Source organism: Myotis daubentonii, chromosome 15, assembly GCF_963259705.1.
Source record: "Myotis daubentonii chromosome 15, mMyoDau2.1, whole genome shotgun sequence".
Classification (NCBI taxonomy): Eukaryota; Metazoa; Chordata; class Mammalia; order Chiroptera; family Vespertilionidae; genus Myotis; species Myotis daubentonii.
Window position 1 is genome coordinate 19,744,453 of NC_081854.1, and position 10,748 is coordinate 19,755,200.

At 57.3% G+C, this 10,748-nt stretch overlaps 1 protein-coding gene across 5 annotated transcripts; it reads right to left on the minus strand.

Annotated features, from left to right (window-relative positions):
• Positions 1–736: 736 nt before the first annotated feature.
• On the minus strand, positions 737–10,202 carry EGLN2 (egl-9 family hypoxia inducible factor 2). 5 transcript variants are annotated; one of them, XM_059666486.1, is made up of 7 exons: positions 10,058–10,107; positions 9,553–9,617; positions 7,928–9,015; positions 2,464–2,583; positions 1,911–2,047; positions 1,653–1,720; positions 737–1,380 (listed from the first exon to the last, which is right to left on the minus strand). In XM_059666486.1, exons 3-7 carry the CDS (start codon positions 8,765–8,767, stop codon positions 1,325–1,327), a joined length of 1,221 nt encoding a protein of 406 aa, XP_059522469.1. In that variant the 5' UTR covers positions 8,768–9,015; positions 9,553–9,617; positions 10,058–10,107; the 3' UTR covers positions 737–1,324. The 5 variants fall into 5 exon arrangements, with proteins under 5 accessions (XP_059522469.1, XP_059522467.1, XP_059522468.1 ...); XM_059666484.1 differs by lacking the exon at positions 9,553–9,617 and having other exon boundaries at positions 10,058–10,201; XM_059666485.1 differs by lacking the exon at positions 10,058–10,107 and having other exon boundaries at positions 9,553–9,770.
• Positions 10,203–10,748: the final 546 nt, after the last annotated feature.

Here is a 10,748-nt window from a genome sequence, read left to right on the forward strand (position 1 = left end):
GCCTTACCTGCAATGCCCACCTGCATGGCCACTTTCTGCCCAAGCTGTTCACCGAGCTTGGGGATTGTGCACAGGGCTGGGGAGCTCCTGTTCACTGAGATTAGCAGACATGAGCGTATGTGCAGTCCTGGGAGCAAGAAATAAAGCTCCCCTTCCCAGTGGCTTCTACATGAAAGGCAACGAAAGGCAATCTTGCCAAGTTCATGGGCACTTGCACATTCCCTTTAGGGCACCTTCATGATTTCTCTGCTTGTGTGTCTGCACATGGGACCCTATCCAATTCAAGAATCCATACTGTTTCAACTCCACCAACTTTCTGGATAAGGGCCAGTTTCTTCATGCCCTTTGCCCCAGTTATGGGCCACACAGAAAGGGGGCCAGCTTGGGCAGACCCTAGGATACATGGGGTGCTTACCCTTAATCTGTGTCCCCAGGAAAGTGGATGTACTGGGTGCAGGCCTGGCCTGATCAGAGACCCTCCTCTTCCTCACCACCATTCTGCAGCGGTTCTGTCCGCTCCCTGTGGGGAGCCCCACCAAGGACCTCACCCTGCAGTGCACCAGGCCTTGGTAATGGCCCCTTCACTTTCCAGTTCTACCTGGTGCCCCCCTGAGGTCCGACTCAGCCACCCTCTGCTCACTGACTCTCAGACCTTCTTACCCCTTTGTTTAACAAAGGCCATGAATTGCAGATGGAGGCATGTCCTTGCCAAGAGGAAGAGGGGGAGTCAGACATGTGCAGCTCTGAGGTAAACTTTTATTTCTTGGCTGACAGGACTTTCACACCCATACTCCTCCCAGCACCTTTTACCTGCCCAAGCAGCGGCAGCCTAGTCCAAAGGGTGCCATGGCCAAGAGGGTTGGGAGTCATTTCACATTCTAAGCTGGAGGAGTGAGGGGGCTTGCAGGTACTCCCCCTACAAACCTTTGCCAGCAAGAGGCCATGACTCACCTCAATCCCAAATTCTGCATCCTGGTGGGAGATGATAATGCCCCCTTCCAGCTCTCCACACCTGAGAGGGGCACGACTAGACAGGGCAAGACACAGGCCCCCAGCTCCAGTAAAGGTAGCCCCCCGGTACTGGCCCCTGCCCAGGTCACAACCCAGGTCCCATCACAGGGCAGCACAGGTCTCTCCCCTCCTTGGTCCTCAGCAACTAAGGGAACCCTCCACACCAGGCAGGACATAGGCAAAGTCGGAAGCAGCAGCGGTGGCGGGTAGGAGCAGGCACCGAGACCGGTAGGCCGCTGGCCAGGCAGCACCAGCCCAGGGCTCTCCTGAAATCAAGGCAAGTTGTCTGTCCATGCAGCTCTGGGGTTGGCCACTAGGTGGGCGTAGTCGGCTGAGATACAGGTACTTGAACACCTTTCTGTCCCGATGCTGGTGGGAGGGAGGGGGACAGGAGATAATGAGTCAGCAGGGACAGGACTAAGAGGCTATGAAAAAGCTGGGAAGGGGAGGAAAGGACCAGAAGAGATGGGGCTCATGCTGGGGTAACCAGGAGAGTGGCTGACTAGGAAAGGTGGGCAGAGGTAAGGAAAAACGCAGCGGAACTTAGTAAAAAACTGAAGTGGATGAGATGGCTAGAGCCCTGGTGAAGTTGTGGAATAGGAAGGACTTGAGGGAGGGGACACCATTTGGGATGCGGGTACCTAGCTGATACTTGTCTTTGGCTGCAGCTCGCTCCTTGGCATCAAAATACCAGACAGTGATGGCGTACCTGAGGACCAGAGCAGTGTTGGAGGGCAGTTAGAGATCACTTTTCTTCAGTTCCAGCCACCACATCCACAGTGACACTAGAGCCTGCCCTGAGCCTGGTTCTGTTCCCACCTAGGTCCCCTCTCAGTACTTCATCGTGTCCCAGTCATGCAGGGGGAATTCCTGAGCACATCCCAGAGTATGGGGCATACCTGGTGGCATAGGCTGGTTTCACCTCGTGGGGGTTCCGCCGGTCAGACCAGAAAATAAGCAGCCGGTCAAAGAGTGGCTCAATGTTGGCTACCACAGGCCGGCCCTCAGGGAAGATCTGCAGCAGGCCGCCATGCACCTGAGGGCAGACCAGAGGTTGAAGCAGGAGGCTGGCACTTACTGTCCCCAGGAGCCCACCAGGGGCATAGCAGCTGCACACAGCACTCCCTCCCACCATTCAGCCTCTTAAAAATGAATCCCAACCTAGAATCTGCATTACCATGGAGATGGGCAGGAAACTACTAAAGAAGAGAGGAAATAGAGGGGAGGATTCATTATGCCAGGGCCTGGGCGGACTGCACCATTCCTCGAAGGAGGGGCCTTTGCTACCACACAGCTGGAAAGGAGGTGCCATTCTCCAGGAGGAGCCAGGGGCCAGATTGCCCCACCCCCAGGTGGGTAGAGAAGAGGAACCAGAGAAGGTTAGGCTGAGCTGGAAGTGGAAACCCAAGTGGATGCACACCATACCCCCCCATCCCCACCCCCACACCCTACCTTGATGTCCCAGTTCTGATTCAGGTAATAGATACATGTGATGCAGCGCCCATCACCGTGGGGATTGTCAACGTGCCTCACGTACCCCAGCCCATTGCCTGGATAACACGCCACCATGGCCTGGCAGAGACAGATTGAAGTAGTTTACTGGGGCTAAGCAGAGACATTTGGGGAAGCAGCCATTACCTCCTCTTTCTCAACTCTCCCTGCTCATCTCTGACTCAGGTGTCCAAACTTTCACCTTTTTTAGCCAAGCCCCCATCCACCAGAAACCACAGCTCCAGGGCCTCAACAGCCCACACACACACTCACACACACACACACACACACACTCACACACTCACACACACTTTTACCTTTTTTAGCCAAACCCCCATCCACCAGAAACTACAGTTCCAGTGCCTCAACAACCCATCACACACACACCACACCACACCACACACCACCACCACCACCACCACCACCACCACCACCACCACCACCACCACCACACCACTACGCCTAGAGCCGGCACCCAGAAGGGGCTCAATGAGGAGCTGAGGGTTTCATTTTTTAAAGATAACCAGACCCCACCTCAGAAATTTCAGCAGAATAAAACCAGTGTCAGCATTTTCTGGCATGCAGCGATGTGGCTTCATAGCCCACACCGGGGGTTCTCGCCCTTGGCTGCAGTGTAACCACCTGGGACACTGATGCCCAGGCCCACCTTAAAAGTTCTCATGTATGCGGAGCCTGGAATTTTTAAAGGTTCCCCAGGTAATTCTAATGCATAGCAATGTTGAGAACCACTGCGCCTGACCACAAAGCATGCCTGCTAAGTAAATTATGTCTCCTACATATTTAAACAAGTGTGGAAACCTAGAGTGTGACTAGAACCTGAGATCTAATCCCAACTCCAAGGATAACTAGCAGGGTAGCCCTAGATAGTCCTATCACCTTAGCAGGCTCAACTGCCTCATCTGTAAAATGGGGCTAACAATACCCGCTCTGTTTACAGCAATGGCATCAACCCCTCTGAGAATCTAACGCTGGAGGTTCCTGACCACACAGATCTAATAGTTAGGACTAATTCAGGGTCTTGTGCAGGTTTCTGTGTGCACAGGTCTAGCCACAAAGTTCTCACCTCCTCTCCCTGACAGCTGCCCCTGCCCTGGCCAGCCCTGACCAAGCTGAGGCCTGGGCCTAGCCACTTGGGGCCTATTTTTCTCATCAAGGAACTGAGGGAAAAGGTGGATGTGGTATGAGGAAAAGGGCCCAGGTGTCCCTACAGACCTAACACACAGGTTCATCTTAGAGCTGCCACATGAGCTGTGATGTCAGGGGAACGGGGAGGGGGAGGGGTCTCCGGTTCCTCATCCATGACATGCAACTGACAGCTATTTCACAGGTTGTTGTGGGAGCTGAACAAGATATAAATGAGAAGGCACCAAGTGCCTGCCACATGATAGAAAGCCAAAGCACAGGCTGAAATCACATTTTTTAAAAAAGTCCCAGTCCTACCCTCTGCCCAAAGCCACTAAAAGGGCTGCATGAGGCAAATAAGGAAGCACTGACATGAAGACCCTCCAGCTCCTCCCCAGCTGGGGACCATCTGTCTTGACACCTTGACCCACAGAGGCCAGATCAGACTGCTGGCTGCTACTCCACTAACACTCAGCTGTACCTATAGGGCACACAGGGGAAGACAGCCCTGAGATAAACATTCCTGATCAAAAGGATCAGTGGTTAAAGCCTCGACCTGTGAACTGAAGGGTCCCAGGTTGGATTCCAGTCAAGGGCATGTACCTTGGTTGCAGGCTCAATTCCGGGCTCCGGGTTAGTGTGTGTGCAAGAGGCAACCAATCCATGTGTCTGTCTCTCTGTGTGTCTCTCCCCCTCACTTCCACTCTCTCTAAAAGTCAATGGGGAAAATATTCTCAGGTGAGGATTAACAACAACAAAAGAGGGTCAGTGTCTGATGCTAAAACAGCTTGCCAAGGCCTCCTCCCAACACACCACTCCCAGGGCTCACCCAGCATGGATGCACACCACTCTGCATGAAACACGTGCACCCGATCCACCTCAGCACCTGCCCTAGGAAAGAGGCCAGAAGAGCTGCCACCGGGTAAGGCAGTGGAGAGCACTCTTCCTTCTGGCGGCACCAGGGCATAGCAGTGAGCAGGCCCCAGGTTCAGGAGTACCTTCTTTGCACTGTTCACTCCACACATGGGTCAGCGCTCTGAGCAAGCACCTCGCCAGGAGGAAAGAGCAAGCTGTGGGCCAGGCGGCCTGGAATCAGTGAGTCACTAATTAGGGACGGGCAAGGCCTCCCCAGTTAGAACCCAAGCAGAGATTTTGCTGGTCGTGCAGGAGGAGAGGGTGGGGAAAGGTCCAGAGCTGCAACCTCTTCCCCAACAAGCCATCCCCGTACAGCCGCCAGAGGCCTTTTTCTTCAGCTCTTCCTTGTTCAAATCCCTTCAAGTACCCACTGCATCCAGAAAAAATAAAATACACAAACTCTTGCCCTAGCTGGTTTGGCTCAGCCTGTAGACTGAAAGGTCTCGGGTTCGATTCCAGTCAAGGGCACATGCCTGGGTTGCAGGCTCGACCGCCAGTAGGAGGCTTGCAGGAGGCAGCCAATCAGTGATTCTCTCTCACCATTGATGTTTCTATTTCTCTCTCTCTCCCCTTCTTCTCTGAAATCAATAAAAATATATTTTTAAAAAAATACAAATTCCTGACCACAGCCTCCAAGGACACCAGCCACCGCTCACTCTGCTCCACCCTCTCCGCCTCCTGACTGTTCCCTGCCCAGGCCACCCTCATCCCAAGGCCTCTGGGCCTGCGTGGAGTGCTCGGGCTGATTTTCCACTCCATCCCTCAGGAGGTGAAATCAACACAGGTACTTGTTTACCTAGTACTGGCCCAACAGGCAGCCCCAGGGCAGCCCCAGGGCAGCCCGTCTCCCAGTGCCCAGGAGAAGCTCCTGCCCGAAAGCATTCCTCTGGGCCTCAGGGCCTTCAGCCTCCTGCCCTGTGCACCGCACTCAGGACCTCCCACCGTGGAGCAGGGACACCCTCTGGAGTCTGGCATGGAACAGGATTTGTACACGAAGGCTGGGCACAGAAACAGGCCCTTTAAGGCCCGCTTCTCCCCACATACACACACCACAGGAGTGGAGGATGGAAGCCTACTCTGGCCCCAGAGAAGCATCTACTTCCTCCCCCCCAAGGGAAAGGGACAAGCAAAGTGACACGGAAATGTGGAAATCTGCTCCTCACCTTCCACCTCAGGGAAGGGACAGCTGGGATCAGAGCCAGGAAACAGAAGAGTTAAAGCCTATTGGTAACGATGTGCCCAGAGCCCCACCACACACACTCACACACTCAAATCAGAAGCTGGAGGCTGAGCCAATGACAGCAGGCCCCAACCCCGAGCTGCTCTTAAAGGGGCAAATCAAAGCAGCCAGGCCCTCTGGTCGTCCCAGATGCCAGTGGGAGTCAACTCTCTCCCACCTACAGGCCAACTGAGCAAAGGGACTAGAGAGGAAGAGGAGGGAAGACAGGAGAACACAGGCGCTCCACTCAGAATGATAGAGCAATCAGTGCCCCCCACCACTGTGGCCACCCATCCCAGCACCCTGCACTGTCTCCCTGCAGAGCCTGGGGAGGGAGCCCTTTGAAAGCTGGAAGCCTGGAGTGGTTGTCTCTTTGGGGCAGGGGAGGGTCTGAGAGGAACTCAGTGATTGGGTTGGCTCCTCCCCTCCCTTCTCAGTCCAGCCTGGCTTACCTCCCAGGATAATACTTCCCTGGTTTACCTCCTAAGAGTCACCTAGGGCTAAAAAGACCCCCCACCCCCAATTCTAGCCAGGGCCCTACCTACAACCACATCCAAGGCACCAAAAGGGAAGAGATCTGTCCCTTCCACCCTACCCTGCCCTCCTCAAACATCACAGACTAGTTGGAGGCTTAACCTGGTTTTCCTATCCTGTGGATGAGCAAGGGCTCAGAGAAGTGTCCCGCCCTGGGCCATTCAGCTCTTGTGGTCCACCCCCACCTGCAAGGATGGGGAAGCCTGAGGTGAGGCTGCTGAGCACCCTGTGGTCAGGGAAACTCCCACTAATCTCTCCAGCGAGCCCAGGGAGGGGCCGCCTCTGGCTCTCCAGCTATCAAGTAACCGGAGGGAGAGGGAAGTAGGACAAGTTCCAGCTGGGGTGGAGAGGATACTGGCCTTGGCCCCAGGGGAGGCCTGGTTCCGGAGCCAGCTCTAGCCCGAGAGAGACGCTGCACAGGGGCAGAATGGGAGATGTGATCTAAGAAAGAAGGGAGGGACATCAGGCGCAGGACTTCATGCCCAAAGGGCAGAATACAGCCAGCCTGTGCCATCAGCCAGGCATCACTGGTATTGTGCAGTGGGCACTCCCTACAGAGCCTTGTCCAATCTACACCCAGCCTTGGGCTCAAGGCCAGGGCCCTCACACCCCTCCATGAAGAGCAGTATCGTGTCAGCAGGCCTGAAAGGCCCTATGGACCATTGTCCAGGGCAGAGCTCCTGGCCCAGATTCTAGAATGGGCAGCTGGAGGCCCAGGAGGCCCTGACTCCATAAACTCCAACCAAATCAGCATTTTCCTTAAGAAAATGATGTAAAATGGCAGATTCTGAAAAAGGCTCAGGGCCCTAAAAATATTAATAACTACTAAAGAAAAAGGGACCAAGAAGAGACACAAAGGCAGGTCGTCAGGAACAGATCTGAGCCGGACAGGGATACGGTGATGGGCAGATAGGACAGATCGGATGGAGAACAGGGACTAGGATGGGGTGAAATGGGAACGATGAGGACAGGACCACCACCCCAGCCAGCACGTAGCTACCCAAGGCCACCTCCAGGAAGCTGTCCTCGACGCGGATACCACACTATTGCACACAGAGCACAATACAGTCCAGCACCAGGAGCGGCAGGCAGCACCTCCTCCCTCAGCCTGGCACTGACCTATTGCCACCCGCCGCCCTCCACCTCCTGGTTCTCCTGGCTGGGAGGCCGAGTGGGCAGCCAGAGACAACGGGGACAGAATGAATTAGACAGACAAGCCAGCAGATAGTGACAGATGAAAGGATGGGGGACCAGAAAAGGATGCGGACAGGGACATCTCTACGGGCTGCTCTTGGTCTGGGGCCCATGAACAGACATCAGGAGCCTGTGAACCCCACCATGGCCCATGCACATGTGTGGGGCTATGAATGTTCAAGAGAACCCCTGGTAAGATCAAAAAGCACAAAACCCCGGTTTATAGGTGCACAAGCTATGGCCCAGAGGGAGAAAGCACACAGACCTCTAGAGTCCCCATAGGGAGTGAAAGCCCAAAGCAAATTCTAACAGTCCCTCCGCTGAAGCTGCCTAAACCCTTCTGTGACCCCAGAAGTGTCTCCAAACCCACTGGTGCTCAGATGATGAGGCATCCAATGACTGTGTGCTGGGCAGCCTTACCTTGGTGCGCCCATTGATGACGTAGCCGCCCAGCCGCCCGGTGCAGTGCCGGATCACAGCGTCCACGTGGGTCATGAGGGCCCCGATGCTTCGGCAGCCTGGCTCGTGGCCTTCCACCCAGGCGATCTGGTCCCCGCGGATGCTGCGTGGTGGGATAGCCCGCTGGCTCACCAGCTGCCCATCACGCAGGCGCCCGCCCCGCTTCAGGGCCTCTACCTCAGCCAACACGCGGCCACCCAGCGCCGCCCCCAGGAAGCTGTCCTTGACACAGATGCCATAGTACCGCATGCAGGGCACGATGTAGTCCAGAGCCAGGCGCTCAGGTGCAGCAGGAAGCTCCTCTGCCCTCAAGCGGGCACTGGCCTCACCTTGGCCATGGCTATCGCCATTGCTGCAGCCCAGGCCACCCTCCCCCTCCGCCTCCTGGTTCTCCTGCCTGGCCCAGGGCCGCTTGCTGGGTGCGGGGGCATCCCCACCATCCTCTGCCCATTTCCGCTTGGGGGCCTCAGGCCGGGCACCCTGAGCTGCTAGTCGCTGGCACCCCTTAGTGACCAGTGCCGCAGCACCCTCACTCTGCAGTGGCTGCAGCTCGCCACCACCCTGCCCACCAAAGCCCTCCAGCAGGGTGCTGGCTGAGGTGGAAGTGGCTGAGGCTCTGGGGATACTGCCTGCTGAGGCCTCAGCAGGTGCTCCTGGACGGTGGTAGGAGGGTAGCAGGGGACATGGCAGGTAGCTCTCCACCCCCATCCTGGACCGGCCAGGCTCCAAAGGCTCTGACACAGAACCCGGCAACTGAGAGAGAGCCTGACTCAGGGATTGGGGCTGGCACGGGCTGTCCATGGCAGCAGCGTCTTCATCCCCCTGGCATGGAGGGCACGGCCTGGGCCCATGGTGCCACCCTCCTCCGCTGCCTCCTCCTCCTCCACTTGATGCAGCTGGGGGCCGGGGTGGCAGGGCTGGCCGGGCCTGGCGTGGGGCAGGGTGAGGCAGGGCAGGTGGCAGCAGCTCTTCTTGTGCCCTGGGGGTGCTCGCTGGTCCCCAAGTCCTCTGCTGTCCCTAGGGGCTTGGGAAGGGACCTGTCAGGGTTACTGGAGAAAGAGATTAAAAAAAAAAAAATGTTTCAGGACCTAGAGGCAGGCTGGCTGGGGAAAGGGTGGAGGGTGGAGGGGCAGTAGAAAGGCAGACAAACTTGACAGTTGAGACCAAAAAAACGGAGCCAACTAGGGGGTGAAGACCCCTGGAATTTGGGGGGGAGTCACTGACAGATAAGAGTCAGGGGGGACAGGTGGAGGAGTAAAGCTGGTAGATGACCCAAGACAGAGGACTGCGGGGTCAGGGGAGAGAACCACCTCAGGTGGGACAGACGGACAGAGAAGAGGGAGGGGCCTGAGTAGAAAAGGACCGTGAGGGAGTGGGGAATAGAGACGAACAGGGGGATCCGCCTGGGAGTTCCAGAGACACACAGAGGGAATGTGGGGGTCCACAGGCAGAGGAAACTGGGGAGTCCAGAGACAAAGAAAACAGAGGGCGGGGGGTGTGAGGGGGGGCAGACAGAAAAGCCGGGGAAACGCTGGGAGGGAGGGCCTAAGACACCGGACAGACCGGGGTGGAGGGGTCGACCTTACCCCAACGAGAGGAAGCCTGCTGGGGGCTGACACACATCCAGACGGAAGGGAGGTCCTGAGACAGACTGACGGACGGAAGGGAGTCGCAGGAGGAGGGCTCCCCAGCGACAGGGAAGGGCGGATAGGGTTCACGCACCGGGGACCGGACTAGGGGAAACGAGCGCCCCCTACCAACCAACTCCCGTCGCTGCGAGCACGGCGGCCCCGTCGGGGCGCAGCTGGCGACGGAGGTCGGGCCTGAGCGCCGCTCGGACCCCTGCCCACTCCCCTCCCCCCGGCCAGGCTCGCGCTCCCCGCTGCCACCTCAACCAGCGCCACGGCAGGCACTCAACGTGCCCGTCGCGCGATCCCTCCCCCACGCCCCACCCCCATTCCTCCTCCCCAGGGTGGCCGAGCTCCGCCACCGCGGGCCGGAGCGCGCCCCCACGCCCTGCCCGGCTCGCGCCGGCGCCCCGACTCCCGCGCCCTCTCCGCCCGCTCCCTTCCCTCCCCGAGCTCTCCTCACCGAGCTTTTTCCTCCGACCCCGGCGCCGCCGTTTGTTCCAGCCGCCCTGCGCCGCACAGCTCGCCATACCCCGCCCCCACCGCCCCTGACGCTCCGCCCCCGCCTCTCCGGGAGGGTACGTGACCGCGCCCGGGCCGAGGAGACGGTGCGCAGGCGCGAGCCGCGGGAGGCGGGGCATGGGCGTTCACAACAGCCACACTCTAAAAAGGGGAGGGGGGCCGGCCGACACGAGGCTCATTTGCATTCTACGCCCCGCCCCCTTTTCGCGAGAGGAGGCTCGGATTTAGAAAGGGCTGAATCGGGGAAGTTTCTGCTGACATGCGAATGACATGGGGGAATATGTAAATAATGCTATTTACATGGACAAGCCCATCTTCTCAGAGCCGAGAACGCTGCGGAATGAGTATCCGGTCGGGATGTGCCACGCAAAGATCGATGTCTTTTACATGGACAGCTCCACCTTCTCACAGCTCAAGAATAGGGATGAGATATTGAGAAATGTCGGCGCAGGTAATTGGGAAATATATGTAAATGAATATGCCAGCAATAATTTACATAAGGCCTTTATGTAACGGAGGAAAGCAGTGCGGAATGTCCTTGAGGGGAGGGATCTCAGACTAGAAGGGATGATAACCCATTCCGCCCTGTCCCCTCGCAACAAGTGTTCGAGTCAGAATGAAGTAACCCAGGA

What these genes read in the sequence shown, in the direction of transcription:
- EGLN2 (XM_059666484.1), bottom strand. Translation starts at nt 8,767, where the DNA reads ATGGACAGCCCGTGCCAGCCCCAATCCCTGAGTCAGGCTCTCTCTCAG. An exon ending in AAACCAGCCTATGCCACCAG is followed by an intron (nt 1,721 to 1,910) that starts GTATGCCCCATA and finishes TCTGGTCCTCAG; the next exon opens with GTACGCCATCACTGTCTGGT. An exon ending in CAAAGACAAGTATCAGCTAG is followed by an intron (nt 1,381 to 1,652) that starts GTACCCGCATCC and finishes CCCTCCCACCAG; the next exon opens with CATCGGGACAGAAAGGTGTT.